This window comes from Centropristis striata, chromosome 17, assembly GCF_030273125.1.
Source record: "Centropristis striata isolate RG_2023a ecotype Rhode Island chromosome 17, C.striata_1.0, whole genome shotgun sequence".
NCBI classification, from domain to species: Eukaryota; Metazoa; Chordata; class Actinopteri; order Perciformes; family Serranidae; genus Centropristis; species Centropristis striata.
Window position 1 is genome coordinate 11,037,803 of NC_081533.1, and position 23,062 is coordinate 11,060,864.

The window sequence follows — 23,062 nt, forward strand, 5'->3', positions numbered from 1 at the left end:
GATCACCTTGAACTTACAGGCTGTGGTCAATAGGAGGCTCCCTAAAGCAAAAAAAGAAAAGCAATGTTTAATCAGATGTCACTGGAACATCCTGTAGAGATGAGTGTAGTAGCAACACATGCATTTATGAAGCCTCACATTGTGATTTATCATACAACAAATGCAGTTATGGGTGACTTCATGAGGTCAGTGCTGGTCCACATGGGTAGGGTCTCTATTTATTTGGGTATGTGATGACACAAGACATTCTGCTTACTGCCTGGATCACAGTTATTTAATTTAAGCATTTGTAGATTCTCTTTAACAGTTAATTGGTTTTAACCAGGTTTTAAATAAGATAAGATATTTATTTATTGATCCCCATGGGTGATATTCAGGTGTTGCAGCAGCACAGTAAAACAGTAGTAATACAGAGTAAAACAGATTAAGAAATTAAAAATAGTATAGAATAATACATTAAAAATAAAATGGAAAATAAATAGTGTAAAATAAAATAAAATTCAGAACTATAAGACATAAAACAACAAAGATACTACATCTACTAGAGGAATGCTAAATGAAAGTGGCAGTGAAATAAATGTACAAGCCTCAGGAAACTTTGTATTTGTTTAAATACAATTCAAATGTTTTTTTTGCTTTTTTTTTGCTTTTTCAATTAGACCTAAATAGTCCAACCTAACAGACTGAGAAGACATTATATGGTTTCCTGATTAGTGTGTGCAGAAAAGTGCAGGAGTCAAAGTGAGGTGTAAATTAAAAGAGTTTTATTCAACAGTGCTTCAACCAAATATGTGCAAATAAGGTGAAAGGAATGGGACAAGGTGGTGGTGCCAAATAATTGAAATTATTAAAACATAACAAGGCCTGACTAAACTAGTATACAACAAAAACAAAATCATAAAACAAAGACCTCACTGACTTCTCTACAAATAGTGTTTAGAGATAAATACATGTGTGGCACCAACCAATAACCCTAGTGTGTCTAACAGAAATTATCTATGTGATACACAGTTGGGTACCCAACGCCCCGATCTCACCACCACAAAATCACACTACGGCAACAAATCTCATCTACGGGTCACAGCACACAAAACACAAGTCTCACAGACAGAGACAAAATGAGGACAAGATGGCCGCCGGTGATCCTGACAATGGGCCTTTTTCAACTGGCACGTAACAATCCATGATTACTACAAATTTCCATTTATAGTTATTGTTTTTTGTCTTTTTCTACAAATTAAATATATAACAGGAACAGCTGTACAACTTGTTTTTTTCCTATTAGCAGAACTCTTTGCATAATGCTAATGACGTGTAGCCCTGGACATTAACAATGACTGGAAAATTGTTAAGTTGGTGTCTATCCCTTTAAATAAGTTTCTCTGAGCAAACAAGTGATTTCAATTAAGCTTTGTGATTATTCCTCAATGCTACAGGGGCCTAAGTATATCTGATGAAGTTAAACTCAGCAGCAGTCTTGTCTTCTATTAAAACTGTTTTCTAATATAATGGCTTGCAGTCAACAAGATCAGCAAGAGGAGCAAGGTGGAGATGAGCTGGACCAGAATCAGTTCTGCTGCTGAGGGGTGTTGGGAGAATAGAGCATGCAAGGTGCCCTCAGTTCAGGGAGGCCTTCAGTCCAAGTCCTGGTCTGAGGAGGAACTACATGCTGGCTGAGGTACGAGGCAACGTATGATTTAACAGATCAGATGCACTGGAGAGAAAGTCAACCTCCAGATCCACCAAACGTTCTTAACCATCCAAGTCTGCTCCTAAACCAGCTGTGCTGACTGATGAATGCCACTTAATAGTAATTTGAGCATTGGCAACGCCCACTTAACTGTACATAATGGCAGGTCTTGTGCAACATGACCAAGAATCGGAGAGACACCACCACAAAAAAGGCTTTCAGAAGCACTTTGACAGTATTGAAATCTATGGTCTGTTACGGTTTTCCATTGCGTCAATACTTGTGTTGTAGAAAAAAACACTGTAATTAAGCTAAAACTTACTAATCTAAAAGTTTTTGTATGCAAGTTAGTTGGAAGGTGACCCTGTTGCTCAGTTTATTTGTTACCTCAGCGAAGTCTCAATCACTAGGCCTTCAATACAGAATAATGTCAATTATGGAGCATAAAATAGAAGATAAATGCTTGAGAGTCACTACCACTAGCACTGTTTTCACCATTTCACTGTGTGTTTTCAGTTCATCAAAGTTAACTGGAAGATTTTGTTTGCTCAAAAATATCTTGTTCAATGTTTCAGTTGGATTTAAATACACTCTTACAGTGTTGGCTGTTCATTTTAAGTAACTACTGTGCCTTGCTAACCAGCTAGCTAGCGTTAGCTGATGACATCTCGTACTTAGGGGTCCCAATCTGTTCTATATATGTCCTGATGCACTTATGGCAAAAAACTAAAATGGGGACGACCACGATGCCCAACTCAAGGCTTCAAAACCGTAGTCCACAAACCAATGGTTGGATCTTTTCAATGTCTTCCATTGTAAAGGCATTAGCCTTACACACTCTGCAAGAACAGAGAAATGTGTTTCTCTTCCAGGGCTGCAAGAAAACATGACATCGTTCTTTTCTTGCAGCCCTGGGAGAAATAACTAATTTCTCTGTTCTTGACATGCCACCTTGTGTGGTGTCCGACAACTATTGTGTATTGCAGTGGGAGGGGGCTACAAGGTGGTGTAGTGGTTAGCACTCTTCTGTGCCGGTTCGCCTCCCGTCTGAGGCTCTTCTGTGTGGAGTTTGCATGTTCTCCCCATGTCAGCGTGGGTTCTCACCGGGTACTCCTGCTTCCTCCCACAGTCCAAAAACATGCACTTAGGTTTAATTGTTGACTCTTAATTACCCATAGGAGTGAATGAGAGCATGAATGGTTGTCTGTCTCCATGTGTCAGCTCTGTGATAGTCTAGCGACCTGTCCAGGGTGTACCCCGCCTCTCGCCCAATGTCAGCTGGGACCGGCTCCAGCCCCGGTGACCCGAGTTCAGTTAAGCAGTTAAGTATAATGGATGCAGTGGGAAGGCCCTCTGAGGACTTCCCAGGAGTTCTGCACATGTATGAAATGTCCTGGCCAGAACTAACTCTGTTCTTGTTGAGAAAACAAACAACTTTCTCTGTTCTTGTGGAGTGCTTCTTTATACTTATACTTCACTACATTTTGGTGTCACATATGGTACTCTTTGATCCACTACTTTAATTTGATTAAGAGTTACTTTGCAGACTAGCAAACCCCAGCTCCGTCCACCAGGAGGTAGGCGCTTGTGTTCTGTTGTTGGAAGTAATGTCTGGAGGTTTTTAAGCTTAAACCCTAATTTTTTTCCTAACCATAGGACAGTGTTTTTTTGTGCAAAACCTTAAGGAAATGGTTGTAGTGGGAAAATGTACCCGTTTTACAACAATACCATTTTTAAAACAGCAATTTTGATGTAGTGTACAACAGCAGCAACACAGCAGCAACACATGTCAATAGCCATGTTTTTATTAAAAGCAAGGCAAATTTGAAGAGAAATTTTGAAATGTTGCATTAAAGAAAATTTGAATCAGGGACGTTTCCATCAACTGGTTTAGAGCAAATAAACAAAGCTGCATACATGTACATTGGTTAGTAGATGGCAGTGTAATGTGTTGCTGCAGGCTAATCCATCAGTATATAGTAGAAGAAGTCATGCGAGAGGGGCAACAGTAGATGTGTCCTTTTGAAGGATTTCATATGAATCACGCTGCAAGTGTTTCATAGGAAATGATACAAAGCCAGTACCCTACCTGTTAAAACACAACTGAAAGGTACCATGACGGGCTTTCTTCCCAGTACTCAATACAAGCGCAAACGTGTTGTATTCAGATGCACGACTGACTTTTCCCCCCTGTATTTTGCATTCTGTGCCTGACTGGTTGCGTCTTTTTTTTATTGGCCATGCAGATCTTTGGCAAAGTGCACAGCTGGTTGCAGGCCTGGCCCATATTTTGACTGCAGGTCAGGTGTGTTTGATGACATTAATGATGGCTGCATTCCACTTAGGGGAGGTATCTGGTATTGTGCATGGAGAAGCTTTCTGGGACACATAGGCCGCGTTCAGACTGCCAGCCAAAATCCGATTTTTAGCCCATCCAGGAACTGGATGGCTCTTTTGAAGTCTGAACAGTCACAAATCACATGAAATCCGATTTTTGCAAACCGGATCGAAACCACCTTCGGGAGGTAGTTTCAGATCGCATTTGGACAGATGCGTCTCAGTCTGAATCGCTCCAAACACTCAGATCGGTTTTGACTGTCCATGACGTCACTCTACGCGGCATAGCGCGGGCAGCGCGGAGACGAGGTGTCCACCGGCAGCCGCGCCCGACTCATACGGGCCCGACGGGGTGTACATCCGCTCGGTTTCTCCCGAGGTGTTCTGCACCTCTACTGGACAGTGATAAGGCCAATATACTGATCATGTTTGTTGTTGTTGTTCTTGTCGCTGTCGCAATTATATGACGTCAGACGCTCTGACGCCGTTACTACAGCAACCTGTCAGATCAGTCAATAATGTGGCCCAGTCTGAACAGAGCCATTTCCGATTTGGACACTTGCTAAAAACAGTGTGGACAGTCAGCCCTAAAAATCGGATTTGAGTAGGAATCTGATTTGAATCAGATTCACCTGCAGTCTGAACGCGGCCATAGAGACAGACAATAATGCTCTCATTCACACCTATGGGCAATTTAGAGTCACCAATTAAACCTGAGTGTATGTATGGAATGTTTTTTTTTTGTGTGTAATAGTTTCCAGAAACCTGTTGCTGAAATGTCAGCTTCCATTTGATACATGGGGGGTGAACAGAATGTTTTTATTGATCAGCAGGGCGAGACACCATACAGGAATAAATTGACTAACCCTATAAGTTGACACAGATGGAATTCCTCGGTTGTCCTGCGAGGATGTTTACAGACTGCCAGGGCAGAAGCAGGCCAGGTAATGGGGACACACCTTCCCCTCTCACTACACTACATGTTACAGCAAGCATGACAAATCAGTCACAGAGAAACAGAAAGACAGAGAGAGAGAGAGAGAGAGAGAGAGTGGGTGGGGGGAAAACGCGGGGAGAGGTTAGTGAGTAAAAAGGAAGAAAACACAACAATATCTACAGATTATTTTACAGCTCGAGGTGTCTTCTTTCTTCCTTCTGTTGGGATTTAGAGGTAAGTCTGCTATTTTTTCCCCTGTATGTCATTCCTGAGCCTGTCGGTTTCTATCAGCCCCAACACTGCGGTTACAACTGAAAACAAATCACTGTTGCTACTATTGGAGGAGGAACTTTTCTTTCTTTTTTAATCAGTTACAGAAGTTATTTTTCTGCTATTTGTTCTTGCATATTTTTGCACATTTATTATCTAGTGTCAGTTGTGTCAGGTTCATCTGGTTTGTTTCCAGCGCTGGAATGTAACTCAGTACATTTACTCAAGTACAGTTTTGAGGTACTTGTACTTTACTGGAGTATTTCCATTTTATGTAACTTTATACTTCTACTCCACTACATTTTAGAGGCAGATATTGCACATTGCACTACTTTTGCTGCCAGCTTTTTTCAGGTCGAGATTTAATATAAAAACATGAAATTTAAAGGGAGTGGACACAAAAATTAAACCCCATAACAGTATATTAAGTAGTTAAAATGAGCCCCCCTTTTTTTTTTTTTTTTTTACAAAACTAAAACACTGCTTACATAAATGCATCAATACTTTTGATGCTTTAATTACATTTTGATGCTGATATCTTTGTATTTCTACTTAAATAAATATGAATGCAGTAATTTGACTTGAAGTGGAGTAATTTTGCAGTGTGATATTAGTACACTTACTGATCTGAATACTTCTACCGCTGTTTTTTTTAACAAATATAAACCAAAAATGGAAATCTGCACAGCTAAATGTGTGTTGTATGATTTCTATATGCATGTGTTTTTTCTTGGTAGGCAGAACAAGGTGCGTTTCAGTAGGTATGTGTGTGAGTCACACGGTCCACACAAACACACCTTTTGAGTCAGTCAGGTTTTATAGTGTGTGATGTGGTCACTGCAGGGTGCTCTGTTTGTACAAATGAAAATAAAAAAAAATTAAAAAAATAGGAGATGAATCAACTTATATGTTGTAGTCATAAAGGAAAACAGAAAGGTTAAAAAAAGAGAGGCAGAGTATGACTCGCTGGTGGTATTAGTGTCTCTTTTGTGGCCGTTGCATAATATGACGCAGTTTCACCGGCTGCTGCTGCTTTGATGCCACTGTCAATGTGGTTTGACCGGCTTTCTGTAAACACTGACATGTGGCTTCATCTCTGTCTCTTTCTTCTTCTGAAACCTGGAGAAAATGTAATAAAAATAAACATTGCATTATATTATCAGCATAGAAAAAGATGTACTTATGTATTGCTGGCAATGCCTTTTATTATTAATTAAACACTAAAAACAGGGAAAAATATGGCCTGTAGCATTTTTAATCATCACAGTTGCCTGGAAAATGACCAGAGGTGAAAAAAATATCCTGGTATTTTATTTAAAAGTAGCAATAATACAGTGCTAAATTACTAGAAGTAAAAGTGCTGCATTCACAAGAAAAATAACAAAAGTGTTAGCATAAAAATATACTTAACCCACCTAATATGTTTTTTTTTCTGGAACAGCAATAACCCAGGGCATGTTTAATCATCCAAAAGTGTCAGAAACTAAAAAAATCCCAATAAACATTGTTTATATTTCATGCTTAACTCCATTACTAACCCTTTCAATGAATATTTAGTGCAATGGCTCGTTTTTCATAAAAAATGCATGTTAAAAGTTTTTTTTTATGTACATTGGAAAGACCTACATATAAAATACAATAGTTTTACGTTTTATTTTACATTTTTAATTTTTTCTTTTGATGAAAAAATAATTTTAAGTATTTTTGGCCCATTTTAGAAGCATATATAATATTATATTATAATTATAAATGCATTAATGTGTTCATCGCTGTAATGTTGCAGCTGGAGCTTATTTTATTTACTTTATGTACTTCTGAATAGTCTAATTTATTAAAATATGTTATTATTTATCAGTTGATTTAGATTTGTGATGAATAATCTAAGTCTGAAAGTGAAAGTTCTCAAAAAAATGTGTAAAAAGTAGAAGTAGAATAATATATAAATACTCAAATAGAGTACAAGTACCTAAAAATTGTACTTGAGTATAATACTTGAGTAAAGATACTTCCACAACTGTTGATCTTTAATGTATTTATGGCACTTTTTTCATTACTATTTTTTATTGCCCCATTGCAAATCATTAACTTAAAAAAAGTCAGTTACTCAGGTCACACCCCCTTTAATGGCACACAGATGTCTACTATAGGAGCAGAACAAATTAAATATCTCCAAATGTTCTCAAGATGCAATTATTCCATCTCTGCTGTGTTCTTACCTGTAATTTGACCTAGTGTGCATGACAGCAAATCTATCCATACTGATTTACATTCTAATAATCCATAATTACTGCACACAGGTTGCAAAGACGTTTTAAACTGGTTTGGTTGGCAGATGTGGGTGTGAATATTTGATTATATGCACAGGAGTACTCGTCCTGCATAGTTTGAGTGTCAGCCTAAAGGGTGTGCTCTTGATCTAATAGTCAAAATATGTCAAACAAGTGATGACATGTCACATCTTTTTCCAGGAACATGAATTAGCTAAAATACAGATGTTGCCTGGCAGGAGCCTGTAGGATAAGTACCAAGGGCATGATCTGTATGAATTGGATAATGTAACTGTAGTCGTTGAATGCTGAGTGAAGCACATTTGCATTAACTTCCGGAGGGAGTATATTTTGTAATACAGCTAGTTTAAATCTCTTAAAGAATGATGGTGTGGTCACATAAGAGGCAATACACATGGTCACCTTGTCAAACAGCATCTGAAACCACAAATCCACATTTGTGTTTATAACTTTCTTTCAACCGAGAGACAAAATAACCACTATTGTTGCCTTGTGCCTATTGTGGAAGTCATCGATGAATCAGACAACCAAATGCCGTCATGTCTGTCTTCATAACATCAGTAGTTTAATTGCAATGGTGACAAGCAAACAAGTTTTAAAATGCTTTTTTTTCCTGAAACCAAACACTGTCATGTCTGGTTTTATATCATCATCCTGTGGTGCACACAGCTTAGTGAATACCAATGCCAATGTAGTTTAAGTGCAATGAATAAACTAAAAGTATGCCAAAATTGCTACAACATGATGCAGATTTGTAAAATACCAAATTTATGCTTTTGTAAGGTCGGTTCACAAGATGACAAGCAAACTCATTTTGCAATGCTTTTTTTCTGAATGGAGTTTGGCTTGATCAGGGCTATACTATGCAGGAGAACACTATTAGGATATCATGACACAGCATCACAACACATGGAAAGGATCGACTCAAGTCCCAGATAAATGAGAGAAACAAAACTGTGTCATGTCTGGTTTCATAACATCAGGTGCACACAGCTTAGTGAATATCACCGCCTTCTCCAGAGATGTGTCCGGATGACTGTCGCTGCAGTGTTATGAACCCAAAATAAACTGATTTCAATGTAGTTTAAGTGGATTGAAATCAATCAAAAGTTTGTCAAAATAGCTACAACATGATGCAGATAATATATGTATATAATATATGTATATAATATGTAAAATATCAAATTCATCCTTTGCCTTTCTTGGTTCAGAAGATGACAAGCAAACAACTTTTAAAAACGCTTGTTTTTTAAATGGAGTTTGGCGCGATCAGTGTAAAACTGTGCAGGCGAATTTCAACGCTGACAGGCTTTCGTGTCACAGCATGAACACAATAACTTCCTAATTCTCTACCCTGCCCGCACAAATCATGTTTTTTTAGTGATAACTCTTTGGAAATGTGTAACTCAGGGCTGTGGTCAAAACCAACTCAACTGAGTTATGTCATTCAAGTTTGGACTCAAGTACTACAACCCTGCTTGGACAATAAAAAACTGGTAGAATATTTGGATCATTAAGAAGCAGCCAGTTGGTGGTACCCGAGTCAGAGCCAAAAACTGTGGGACAAGTCGTATAACTGGATTTGTTATGTATTTTAATGCATACGTTTTGGAAAAGGTGTATTTTTGAATTTGAACTAATTGTTATAATGTTGGGCAATAATTTGTACTAGTGCATTATATTTACTAAGTGATAATGTTTGTAATAAATGTAGTGGATTAAGAATAAATGGAAAAACTCAAGTGAAGTACAAGGACCTCAAAATGTACAAAATGAAGGTGATTGAGTTAACGTGATTGTGAGCTTTAATATAGTTTTTGTCATGTAGTGACTCTGTTTTTATTAATTTGGATATCATGATTGTATTTCTGAATATTCTTATATAATTCTAAATTATTTTAAATTTTGTGTTTGGATGTCACTACAAAGAAACTTCCCTCCTAAGGCCTTAAGAGAAATGGAAAGAATAGAAATAACAGAGCGTGTCATTGCTCAAATGCTGACATCAACACAGTGACTGTTGCTCTCCTCTCGTGTCTGGTCTCGCCATTCAGGAATTAAGAATCCCCGTTTAAACCTGTTACACTTGCGCCACACTACCCACGCTTTCCTGCAGAAATACATACTTGTATTGTCAAACTGAGGCCTGTGCCAGATAAAACATGGAGTAGGATTTAGAGGTGACGCCTATTTGTCAGGAAACCTGAGTCATTTTGTGATTTTGCAGGTGTCAAGTTAGAAATTGCCTCCATATTTGAGATGATCTTTGTTAACAGAGATAAGGCAGGAGCATTTACTTTTGGAAAGGTAAAGAGGAAAAAAGTTTTGTGGAAATAAAGTTCTGGCTTGAACCTTTGAAATTATTCTTAATGTTCTCTTTTCTTTGGCAGGTAACAAAGATGGCCAAGAACATGGTTACTCCGTTAAAATTGATGGTGTCCAATTCAACCAATTCGTCAACTCAGAATCCTGTGAATGACAACGCTGGCACCACTATGGGCGCCCTCATCCTGAGCCTCGTCTTCCTCGTGGGCTTCCCCGGAAACCTCTTCGTCATCTGGAGCATCCTGGCACGCGCCCGAAAGCATTCCGTCACCACCCTCCTCATCCTCAACCTGGCTTTTGCCGACGGCTCTCTGATGGCCCTCACCCCGTTCTTCATCGTCTACCTGATTATGAAGAAGTGGGTGTTTGGGAATGTGATGTGTAAGATCCTCTTCTACCTGTGCCTGGTCAACATGTATGCATCCATCCAGCTCATCATGCTCATGAGCATCTACAGGCTGGTGGCGGTGCTGTGGCCGCAGCGCGTCACTGTTATCACTGGCCGGAAGACTGTAATGCGGCTGCTGGCGGTGGTGTGGGTGCTGGTGATGATCGCCGCTATCCCTGCAATGATCTACAGAACAGTGGAGACCAAGGACATGAAGTGTGAACCAATCCATAACCATGCCAGAGATGTGAGTGAACAAAATCCTATTGGTGGGAATGCAGGGGGACCTATGTCTCCACATACTACTATTGTGTTTTATCACCTTGTATGCTCAACCATGACTCAGTACTTTTAGACAACTGCCTACACTTGCATCAGTTTCTCTCCATTTCTGACTGGTGTATTGCTCTAAAGCTGTTTTTGAGACCTCTGTCTCCACATACTACTATTGTGTTTTATCACCAGTACTCAACCTTGACTTAGCACTTTTCCTACTACTTCAACTTTATCTTAGCTTTTTAAGCCATCATTGTATTATTATTAGATATTGTTTAATTGTATTAATATTAATTCCAACCAATCCCACTTTTTAAACTATTCCTACTTCTTCTTACACATTCCCACCAGCATGGCAGCGTAGCGTCAGCTATTGAGCATCCAACATTCCCACAGCAATTTCTTCAGTAATTGCATTCTCTAGTTATCTTCATAATATTAACAGCAATAAGGCAGCACAATCAGCTAAAATTAATAACAGTCTAATTTCATTTTGGAACAAGGTTTTCCAGCATTTTATCGGCAGTATTTTTGTAGCTTCATGCCCAAAAAGATCTTGAACAAAAAAAAATGAAAAGAGAAAATGGAGGCAGAGGGCAGGGTCTTTGAAGATACAGACATACACCTTTAGTGGTCTGTGAGACCAAGCGACAACTCCCCCGGGTTAGAAAAGTGAAGCTAATGCAACCACCCCTAATGCAATTTTTTTTCTCATCTCCTGTGCACAGACGGTCATCCAGTACATGGTGGAGCTGGTGTTGGGTTTTTTAATTCCCTACACTGTCATTATAGTCAGCTACATCCGCATCTTACGGCGGATCCGACAGACCAAGTTCAACCGTCGTGTTCGTAGTGAGAAGCTCATTCTGGCCATCGTGTTGACGTTCTGCCTCCTTTGGTTGCCCTACCACATCATCAACACAGTGCAAGTACGTCATACATCCTGTTTTTACAAATCACATATTCTTACAAACATTATGGATATAGGGTAGAGTTTTCATTGTTATTAACTAAGCATTTTGTATTGTCCTCAGGTTACATGGGCTTTGTATCCAGAGGGTAAAGTCAAAAACATGTAAGTGACACAACAGTTTTTATCTTATTTTGTTTTGCTAATAACACATTTTACATTTTTATCAGATCACCTTTTATAGGAATTACACTTGAATTATCTCTGCTACACTGGGGGAAAAAAACAATAAAAAACTGTAAAAAGTAACACTTAGTACAGTAAACAACCATATGTTATTTTACAGACAATTTCTCTGAAAATACTGCTAATATATCATAAATACTTATACTTTTTTTTTTTTACATAAAATTTTAAGTTTTACTGTAAGACAACAGAAATTTGCCTTAATTTTCAAATTCAATGTAAAAATGCAATATGATGTGTATTTTTTGTATTTTTACGTATAATTAATTGTTATTTAACATATAAGGCCTTTACCTAATTGAATAATACAGCAAAAATATCTAATGTTTATTAATTTACATTTCAATGTAAATTTTTTGGTTAGTAATTTAATTGTTTTAAAAATGTCATTTGCACTTGTGAAAAAAGGAAAAACCCTGTAAAATAATATGCAGGAAACATTTCTTTTTTTACAGTGTATGGTACTACTACAGCGATGTGAACCCAAAATAAACTGATTTTACTGCAATGAATTGATCAAAAGTACGCCGAAATAACTACATAATAATACAGATTTGTAAAAACACTGAATTCACACTTTGTCAGCTCGATCTGCAGGACGACAAACAAACAACTTTTAAAACGCTTGTTTTCTGAATGGAGTTTGGTGCGATCAGGGTTTTGTTGCGCGAACTGAATGAAGAGGGCAAACCAATACAATAAGTGACATCAATACTTGTATATGTATATTTATTTAAGCATAAACATGCCTTTTAAAAGATCTACCTTCTATACTTCACTGACTGTTTTCACATTTTAATGTTTATATATCCAAATTAGACATACCTGGTATATCTGTACAAATATCATGGAATCCTGGAAGTCATATGTCTATTTTATCCAAGGCCAGCTCTACGCAGGGGCAAGAGGGGGCCGAGCCCCCTTAAATAAATGTCTTGCCCCCTCAAAACAAAATTTTAGAAGTTGAGAAAGTACATTTTAATATACTCACAAAATTAATATACATTACAATTTGACAGAATTATCTGCAGTAGCGGAAAAATCAGCCAAAAAAGGGACACAAGATACACGATTTTTGGTTGAAATCTGGATGAAGGATGTTTTATTTTTATTTTTCAGTTTCCCCCGCTGAGGGATTGCCACCTTATTGTGGTCAGGAGGTTTGCGTGCCTCAGTGACCTTAAGAGCTAAACCAGCAGGAGCTTAGTCTTCAGGTGGGACACCTGGACAGGTCTGAAAGAGGCCTGACAAAGTGTAATCCACTTCTCCAGGTTGGGGTTGGACACATAGACCAATGAAGAAAGCATTGGGCCTCATTCACGAACCGTTCTTAAGTCCTACTTACGAAGATTTTATGAAGATTATGACATTCATGAATTTTTTTCTTATGCAGGATTTTCTTAGGTAAGAACAAATCCTACGAACACTCAGGAGTACTCTAAAGCACATTGCAGTGCTGACATGTTGGCATGGTTGTGTTGTCTTCTTTTGTTAAGTTCAATAAAATACATTACAGTGAAATTTCCATCATATTTATGTATTTATTTATTCATTTAATTTTTTTTCATTTTTCATTTTAATTAAATTAAATGTGCCAACGCTTTAACATGAATCAAGTAAAGTGGAAATCATGCCGTCCATTAGTGATAGCACCCTATTTATAGGTGGCATTTCTCCATCCACGGCCTACAAAACAATGGCATATATACTGCTGCTGCAGGAGGGCTCTGTACGATCTGGTTCTGTTGCAAGTTGGCTCTGCAGGGCTTCATATGTGATAAAAAAAATAAATAAATAAAATCAAGCCAAGGTTGCAACCCCTCAGTCCAATGCTAAAGACATATTTTGAGCTTTTCACACGGCTTCTTAGAAATCTTCTTAAGAAGGACTTAAGAAAGAATCTAAGAGGATTCTTAAGAAGATATTGGTGAATGAGGCCCATTGTTACTATAAGGACAGAAAAAAAAGTGCTGGAGCATGATGTGTACACATGATGCCCCCTTCACATTTCTGACTGCCCCCTCATATATGCTGCCTAGAACCGGCCCTGATTTTATCACGATAGTATATATGTGTATGTATGTGTATGTGTATGTATGGTTTGTGACTCTTTTATATAGATGAAAATAACACTAATAGAATGCTCTCCTCCTCTCTCCATACCCACCAGCCTGAATTCAATATGGCACCTGAGCCGGGCCGTCACCTCCGCCATGGCCTTCATCAGCAGCTGTGTCAACCCGGTGCTCTACTTCTTCGCAGGAAAGTCCTACATCCAGCGAGAAGGCCTGGCGTTCATGGCTCGCTTGTTCGAGGGCACAGGGCTGGACTCGGCCGCCCGGAAGAGCCGACAACACAGCCAGAACAGCCGCGACAAAGATAAAGAAGCAGACGCCGTGATGCTGAAAGATAGAGACTCAAACTCAAACTCTAATACCAAACCAGTGAAGAATGGCAAGTAGATTGTTGTTCCTCTGGAGGGAAAAAGTCTTTAAATCTTTAATTCATCAAGAATCATCTTGCAGAGCTTTTTTTCCTGCCAACCAAGGAAAGATTCAGCAGCAATCCTTCTTTCAAATGAGACTGTTACAAGGTTTGGAAAGGGATATCGGGCGACTGATCCTGGAGCAGCTTGCAGCCTGATGCATCACAAACTGTATATTAGAGAAGCTTTGATTTGCTCTGAAATATTTCATAAGGAAAAAAATTGTGGAGTATGATCCAGGACTCAGGTGGTTCCTTATGTCAACTGTACATTTTAGTTTTTTATTGCGATGTCAAAATGAATTTTGTTTTTTTGTTTGTTTCTGCAATGTTTTTATTCGTCAAAATGCCTCACAGAAGCAGCCGCATTTCAAAGTGAACTGAAACAATTAATCTTGTTATAATTGTAAAAAAATGTTTTAATAAAACATTGTAAAAAAAACAAAACGGTTTAAACTGGCAACAGAAGTTGCCAAACACTTACTGTCAAATACTAGCCTGGGTATACCCAGACTGCCTTGCGCGCTCGAATTTGATTTCGAACCTCCAGGCAGTCTGGAAACGAGGCGATTATCTTAGCCCTGTTTTAGGGATCCAATCACAGAGCGGGGAGGGACGGTGAGACGATGACGCGTACTACTCGGCACTTGGAAGCTTTCCGGATCCAACATGGCTGCTGCGGACGCGAAACTCTCTTTAGCTGTAGATGGTGTTTTAAATAGTTTAGAGCGAAAGTTGAAAGGCGAAAGGTCTCTCGGCGGCTCCGCTGTCCCCCGGCTCGTAGCGAGATCACCGGTAGCGGGGCTATTAGCGCCGCACGGGCGGTTTCTGCGGCTCGTTGCGCCGAGCCGGTGAGACCGCCGGTCACCGCCGGTGATCTCGCTCCGAATCGGGGGACAGCGGAGCCCCCAGAGTCCCGCAGCAGCTTGTTTATTGCCCATAAAATCAGTGGATGTGTGTGGCTGAATGACATGAGGGGGAATAAAGCGTGAAAATAAATAATCTTGCAGAAAGTGAGAACTGGATAAGCAAAGCAGCAGCAACACTCTCTCACAGACACACACACAACAAACATCCATCTCTGTTGCTCTACTACGTCATCTGGTATAACTGATCTGATTGGCTAAGAGCTACCTACAGACGCTTTGATAGACATTCTAAGCGCCCAATAAACGGCTCCGGAGGATCGTAAACCACACCTCCTCTACGGAGAAATGCATTGAAGGTGTCCAGACCTAATCTCCAATGAGATTTGGTCTGGTGTTAGCCAGGCTAGTCAAATACCAGAAAGCAACCGTAAGTTATTTTAAGGATAATTTCTTTACAATATATGATTTAATATACAGTTTATATCTGTATTTAAAAACATATCTGTAGAATAACTTTTTTTTAACTTTAATATGACAGTAAGTGTTCAGACCTTTGCTGCCAGACGTTTTACTTTTTTTTTAAAGATTTCTTTTTTTTTTTACATTAAATATAAAGTTTTACTGTAAGAAAAAGAAAGTTACCTCAATATTATGTGTATTATTTGTGCGTGTGTGTATGAGAGTGTTTATATATATATTATATTATATTTTAGAGAGAGAGAGAGAGAGAGAGAATTTACTTGAATTTAACATTAAGTAATTAGCAATTTAACAATGTAAAAAAAACAACTAAAAACTAAAATGTCCCACTGTATTAATCTACAGATTTCAATGTCTATTTCATGGTGAATATTTGTAATGAAATTAATTTTTTTAAGGGCATTTGCACTTAATTTAGAAAAACAACAAGAAAAACTTGATTTTATTTTTTTAATAGTGTATTGGTTGCTAGGTTGGTCCATAGACTGTAAAAATACAAACAACCGTGTAGTGACTGTAGTTTTGCCGGTTTTTGCCCAAGAATGCTGAAAACCACAAAATGTGACGCATTTCAACTTTGTTACACAATCTGAGTGATGTGGAAAGAGGAGTTTCTGTTATTCTGCAAGGACAGCTGGAGCAAAAGAGCAGACGAGAGAAAGAATAATTCCATACTCATAGCAAGATCCTGACACAGATCCTCACTTATTCATGTATCGGTTGCATGGTCAGTCAAAAAAATAAAAAAACTGTCTAGTGGCTGCAGTCTTCCTAAGAAGGCTGAAATTTGGCAAGTTTTGATGTGTAAAGGTGTGTTTTAGTTTTTCTGCAAAAAAACAGAAAACTCTTAAAGTGCATTCCAAATTATGTGACCAAGATTTTGTGGAACGGCTGGTCATGAGCCTGAAATAGGGAGAATAGTGTGTGTGTGTGTGTGTGCGTGTGCGTGCACATGCAGTGATTGCAAATTTGTCATTATTTTTTGATATCTTCGCTTTGCAGGTTTCTCTTTTTTTTTTTTTTTTTAAAGCTGCATGAATTAATTTGTTTTGTCACTTGGGGGCATGAGTTGAACAGCTGTTAATTTTCACATCTAGCAGACAGAAAGCATTAGTAGCATTCATTTGGACACATTCTGGTCACCTGGTGAATCTAAGTCCAATATTCACTCTTCATTTAGCTCCGCTTTTGGTCTCAACCAAACTGTTTTCACTTGCTAGTTGCTAACTTTGTCCGTCTGCTGTTTGGTGCTGAGCAGGTATAGTGTGCAGTGTTTTGTTGTTGTTGCTTAAAACGACCCTCTTATAGTTTTGTCATCATGTCAGAAAAACAACATATTATAGGTTGTCCAAAAATTGAAAGATAAAATAGAAAAATTCCATACTGTAGCATGTCAAAAATGTCAACATCCCAGAAATGCTTAAAATGGCCCTATTGTAGTGTGTTGTTACATATAATAGTATAATCTGTCCAAAAATATAAAAAAAATCTGCCATACTATATTAGGTTGAGAAATGTCAAAAAAAGGTAGAATTTTAGAAGGCGCCAAAATGATATACAAAATGGCCTTATTATAGTCTTTTGATACATATAATAACATATTATGTCCAAAAATGACAGAAAAACACCATATAACATGATTTCCAAAAAATACTATAGTAAAAAATTTAAATAAAAGGTCATGCAATTATGAAAAAAATCTCCAAAATGCTTAAAATGTCCCTATTGTATTGTGTTGATACATACAGTATAGTCTGTCCAAAAATGTACCCCCCCCCAAAAAAAACCCCCGCCATACTATAGTAGTATATTATAATGTCAAAAAAGTCATAAAATTTTAGAGAATAATAAAAATGGCCCTCTTATAGTCTATTGATACATATAATAACATATGTCCAAAAATGACAGAAAAACAGCATAACAGGATTTTAAAAAAAGCCCTGAAACTAAAAACAAAAAACAAGATCTCCACTACACTATAGTATGTCATAAAATGTCAAAAAAGGTCAAAAAATCATTTTAAAAAATCCCTGAAATGCTAGTGTAGTGTGTTGATACATACAGTATAGTAAAAAAAAAAAAACACCATTCTATACTGTCCTATGAAGCCTAACTGCAATAATTACATTTTCAATCGAAATTGAGTTATAAATAAAAATTAACTCCTTTATGTCTGTTTTATCTTGTGACAAAGTTTTAGATTTCAATTTTGCTTTATTTCAGAGAAATAATACTGTGATACAATGTAGCCTTGTTTTGTGAATAGTTAAGACAAGAATGATATAAATTATAAGTTTATTTGATAGGGAAATTATTATCTAGATAGTTAAGTAAAAACTATAAGAAAAAAAAGTAAAAAAAGTGAGATAGAATTATATTTAGACTAAAATATCAGTAACATTGCTTAATAATATTAAGTCTAAAATACACAAATCTTTGAATATAATTGTTAAACAACTAAAACAACATTATAGTAACTGCACTCTGTTTGTGCATTACTATTAGAACCTTCTACAGCAATGCAAAAACTAAGTAACTACATTTTTGGGGTCAAAGGTCAAATAAATCATGATTTTTTAGCATAAAAATGACATCATCAATACATGTAGAAATAACTGTCGTTTCACTTACTTACCTATAACCCATTTGGCTGCCCAATTAAAAATCATAAAAAAAACTTTAAAGCAGTTTTTCTCAGTTTTACCCTTTGCGTAGTTACTGCAGTTAGACTTTGTAAGGCAGTATAGTATGTCATAAAATGTTAACAAAGGGTCATAAGTCATAAAATGTGTTGATACATAAAGTATTGTAAAAAAACAAAAACAAAAAAAACCCTGCCATACTATAGTTGTATAGTATAATGTCAAAAAGTCATAAAATTTTAGAATGCCTCAAAATGATTTAAAAAAAAATGACCCTATTAGAGTCTGTTGATACATATAATAACATATGTCAAAAAAATGACAGAAAAACAACATACAACAGGGTTTAAAAAAAACCCCCCAAACATAGTTTAATGTATGTTGAAATGTAAAAAAGTGGCAATACTTTCAATCCCCTGAAACGGAAAAAAAAAAAAAAAAAAAAGAACCCGTCATACTATATGTCATGAAATGTCAACAAAAGGTCATGAAATAATTTTTAAAAATCCCTGAAATGCTATTATAGTGTGTTAATACATACAGTATAGTTAAAACACACACATACACACACACACACACACACACACACACACACACACACTAACACACACAAAAAGCCTGAAATGCTTAAAATGTCCCTATTGTAGTGTATTGATTCATACAGCATAGTCTGTCCAAAAAAACAAGAAACAAAAAAATGCCATACTATAGCAATATAGTATAATGTCAAAAAAAGTCATAATACATTACAATGCTCCAAACTGATTAAAAAATATACATATAATAACATTTTATGTCCAAAAATGACAGAAAAATACCATATATTAAGACGTCCAAAAATGGAAGAAACAGTCCATAACAATACAATACAATGTTGAAAAATGTCAACAAAAGGACATAAATAAAATAAAATAAAAAACCTGAAATACTTAAAATGCCCCCTTTGTAGTGTGTTGATACATACAGTATAGTCTGTCCAAAAACAATTAAAAAACAAGAATAAAAATGCCATACTATAGTAGTATAGTATGATGGGGAAAAAAAGTCATAACATTTTTTAGAATGCCCCAAAAAATGATATAAAGGGCCCAATTGTAGTCTGTTGATGAGTATAATAGCATAAGATGTCTAAAAATGGAAGAAAAAAAATCCAAAACAATTCTAGAAAGTCGAAAAATGTCAACAAAAGGACATAAAATTATTTTAAAAATCTTAAAATGTCCCTATTGCAGTGTGTTGATACATACAGTGTAGTAAAAAAAATATCATACTATAGTAGTACAGTATAATGTAAAAAAAAAAGTCATACAATTTTAGAATGCCCCAAAATGATAAAAGCGGCCCTTTTATAGTCTGTTGATACATATAATGATGTCCAAAAATGAAAAAACAATCCAAAACATTTGTTGAAAAATGTCAACAAAAGCATATAATTAAAAAAAAAAGAAAACACACCCTGAAATGGTCAAAATGTCCCTATTGTAGTGTGTTGGTACATACAGTATAGTTTGACCAAAAATTGAAAAATGAGAGTGAATCAAGACAGAAAATATGTGGGCTGTGAAATTTAAAACAATTAGTTAAAAGATACTGCAGAATTGTGCGTGTATCCTCTGAGATATTAGTTATTCTACGGGGAATGTTTCAAAATCTCACTCAGAGATAATGCTCAGAACATGGAAACGAAATGCAGAAAAACACAAAATGTGACACATCGACGTTGTTACGCAATGCCGTCTCAGTGATGTGGAAAGAGTCCTGTAAATCTGCTGGTGACAGAGCAGACAAGGGGAGAAAAAAAGTCAATGCTCAAGTACCGGCAAGATCCCGACACCTCTCTGGAATAATCACCCCTATTATTCACCCTCATGACGATCTGTTGTTTCTGTTCATTCCTGCTCTTCCCTGAGAACCATGCCATCTATTTCACAACTTTTTATTGCTACGTGATGCCTTCAGTGTCTTGGCTGCTGCTCCACACAGGGCAGCAGGTGCACGTTTGTCTCCAAAACTGGTGTCGTGTTTAAGGCACCAATCAGCAATAGTAGAATAAAATGTGTAGGAGGAACAACGACAGCGACATCGCAACCCAGTGAGCTCAAACTGGCTTCCTGTGGTCACAGGGTTTCCCCTCCAATCAGCCCTCTTGCTCAATATAAATAGTGTTTCTAACCCGCCACACGCAGTCTTCAAAGCCAACAGGGAAGGCCAGGAGTTAACATTTATTTAGCAGGAGACCGACATAAAACTTTAAAAGTTTCCAAGTGGATTTATTCTTAAAAAAAAAAGAGATCAGCAGTTAAAGGTCAGTATGCAAGTCTTATATAATTCAGCTCATTAAGATATTTAAAATAGATTCTGGAGATCATCAGATCAAGTTTTACAAAAACATTTAATATAAAAAAATGTAATATTTAATATTCTTTTTAGCAAGACTATAAGTGAAGTAACTGAAATGTCAGCTGTAATTTTCCTGGATTATATATATATATATATATATATATATATATATATATATATATATATATATGGCTCTATGGAATCAGCACAATCGTGGCAAGAAGTGGGAACAATTAAAAAATCTTGTTTGTGCAGGAAACACAGTTATGTTGACATGAATAGTAAAAAAAAAAAAGAAAAAGAGATCAGCAGTTAAAGGTCAGTATGCAAGTTTTAGACAATTCAGCTTATTAAAAATATTTTTCAAAATAGACTCTGGAGATCATTTAGTTTGACAGAAACATTTAATTTAAAAAAAAATAATATATATGTTTTTAAACAAGAGTATAAGAGAAGTAACTGAAATGTCAGCTGTAATTTTCCTGGAGTTTTATAAAATAAATGAGGTGAAATCTCTCCTCTAAAAGTCTGAAAAAATGCTAAATTTTATTTTACATATTTCTTATTAATATTTATGGCTACTTGTGGTATGTATTTTGTTCTGTAAAAACAAATGTTCAGGGTTTTTTTGGAGCATGTTTAGAGATGTTTGCTAAGAAAAAAAAATCACAAGTTTTTGGTATTTATCTGTTTTTTTCCACTTTTTATTCTTAAAAAAGTTTTAATTTGAGAGTTAAAAAACAGACAGACTGTGATCTGAGTCGTTGTATGACTTAAAACTCAACCGTATTTCTGATGAGTGGGCGGATTGACTCGTCACATGCTGTGAGATCTTTCATGAGATCTTTTCATTATCAGATTTATTCTGTGGGAAAATGTGCCTGTACTAGTGAAGGATAAGGAGATATTAACATTTCAGAGAATTTTGATATATTCAAACTTTGGACCTAAAATAACAACATAAACCTATTTTAACCCCTAAACTTAAAGAAAAAAGTGTAATAATTTGACCTTTTCCCCTTTGTCTTGGACTCATTTTGCAAAACAACACTGCAAATTATTTTCTTACCAAGACAAAAAGTGAGATAATGTGTCTTGTTTTAAGAGTTAATTTCTTATTTTAACCGTTCAACATGCTTATTTCTAGATTTAACAATCTTAATTCAAGAAATCTTGTCAAGTGAACTTATCTGTCCACCCAGCAAGATTATTTCTCTCAGATTTAGTGTGTTTATCTTGTTTTTACACACCCCTTTTTTGCAGTTTGGAAACAAAATTTACAACATTTTTAATTCAGAATACTCCCTGACAGGTATAATAAGGTCGGTAAAAATGCATTTTTTTGCTGACTGCTTTTTTTGGTGCTTCATTTGACACCATTTCGGGCTGGAATTTTCCATTTTATTTGCTGCACACAAGTACTGTGTAACAAATGTTCCACGTGGTTATCATGTGCTAAGAAACTACAGTTATGTGTATCAAAGCATCTTGACAGAGGCAACATGTGACCTTTGACCAGAGGTGTCAAAAGTATTCACATTCATTACTCCAGTAGAAGTATAGATACTAGGGTTTAAAAAGACTTTTGTAGAAATTGAAGTATCAACTCAAGCTTTTTACTCAAGTAAAAGTATAAAAGTACTGGTTACAAAACTACTTTAAGTATAAAAGTAAAAGTAATGTAAGGGGGAAAATGCCATTAAGGGCAAAAGCTTAGGTCGCAGGGCCACAGGGGCCTATAGTGCACTACCCCACCTCCCCAAAAAAAGCCACAACAACTATTATGTTATATTAAAATGTTAATGTTGAAACATTTGGGATGCACCTGTTTCAGCTCCATTTATACCCATTGAAAATTAACATATTTTAGTACAATGCAAGACATTAAAGGATGTGATGACAAGTTGCCTTTCAGCATTGTAATGGTGCAAAAAGTCAAACTTCAGAGGCATGCTATCATGTTAGCCTTTAATGAAATGTAAATGTACACCCAAGCTGAGCTGCAGGAATCTGTGAGGGCAACAGAGTATGTCCTGGTGAGATTGTGTTGGATATTAACCTGGGTACAACAATGCGTTTTTATAATTGGATCATGTGTCGGTCTGTTATTTTTGGATTGGCTAGTTGATCTTATTGACCGGGCATGTCAAGCTCCTGTTGAGTTACGATGCTCAGAGCATCTTGCTACATGTTCCACTGCATCAATACCAGTTTAACTTGGTGGAGGTCACACAATACATTTTCGTGAGAAATACAATGTGTGGCGGGAGTGTTTGACAAAAGACCGAAATGAGTAACTGTCACACTCAGTGACACTTGAGAGCCTTACCTCTACCACGGATGTCTTGTTGCTAGGCTACATACGCCTGCTTTCCCTGCTGGAGTGTTATGTGTGTCATGTGCAGGTACGATAGATGGCGTACAAACCAATAGGGTTTCACAGTGGTATATGTTTATGCTTCTCATCCAACCACAACTAGAATCACTCTATCTGGATGGAGTGATTTATCTGGATGGGGTTTTTTGCGTTTGTTTTTTTGAACAATGCAAATTTGTAATGAAAACAAGCCAAAATGAAAT

General features: G+C 36.7%; 1 protein-coding gene across 1 annotated transcript; it reads left to right on the plus strand.

Annotated features, from left to right (window-relative positions):
- The first annotated feature begins 168 nt into the window (after nt 1-168).
- LOC131990189 (leukotriene B4 receptor 1-like) lies at nt 169-14,644 on the plus strand. Its single transcript, XM_059355587.1, has 6 exons — nt 169-205; nt 9,750-9,829; nt 9,913-10,482; nt 11,240-11,440; nt 11,546-11,586; nt 13,838-14,644. The coding sequence occupies exons 1-6, from the start codon at nt 169-171 to the stop codon at nt 14,127-14,129; spliced, it is 1,221 nt and encodes a 406-aa protein (XP_059211570.1). The 3' UTR covers nt 14,130-14,644.
- Nucleotides 14,645-23,062: the final 8,418 nt, after the last annotated feature.

Excerpts from the sequence above, each read along its gene's own strand:
- LOC131990189 (XM_059355587.1), top strand. The coding sequence starts at position 169 with ATGGGTGACTTCATGAGGTCAGTGCTGGTCCACATGG. Across the intron at positions 206-9,749 it reads GTCAGTGCTGGTCCACATGG|GTGTCAAGTTAGAAATTGCC; the intron begins GTAGGGTCTCTA and ends GTGATTTTGCAG. Across the intron at positions 11,441-11,545 it reads ACATCATCAACACAGTGCAA|GTTACATGGGCTTTGTATCC; the intron begins GTACGTCATACA and ends TATTGTCCTCAG.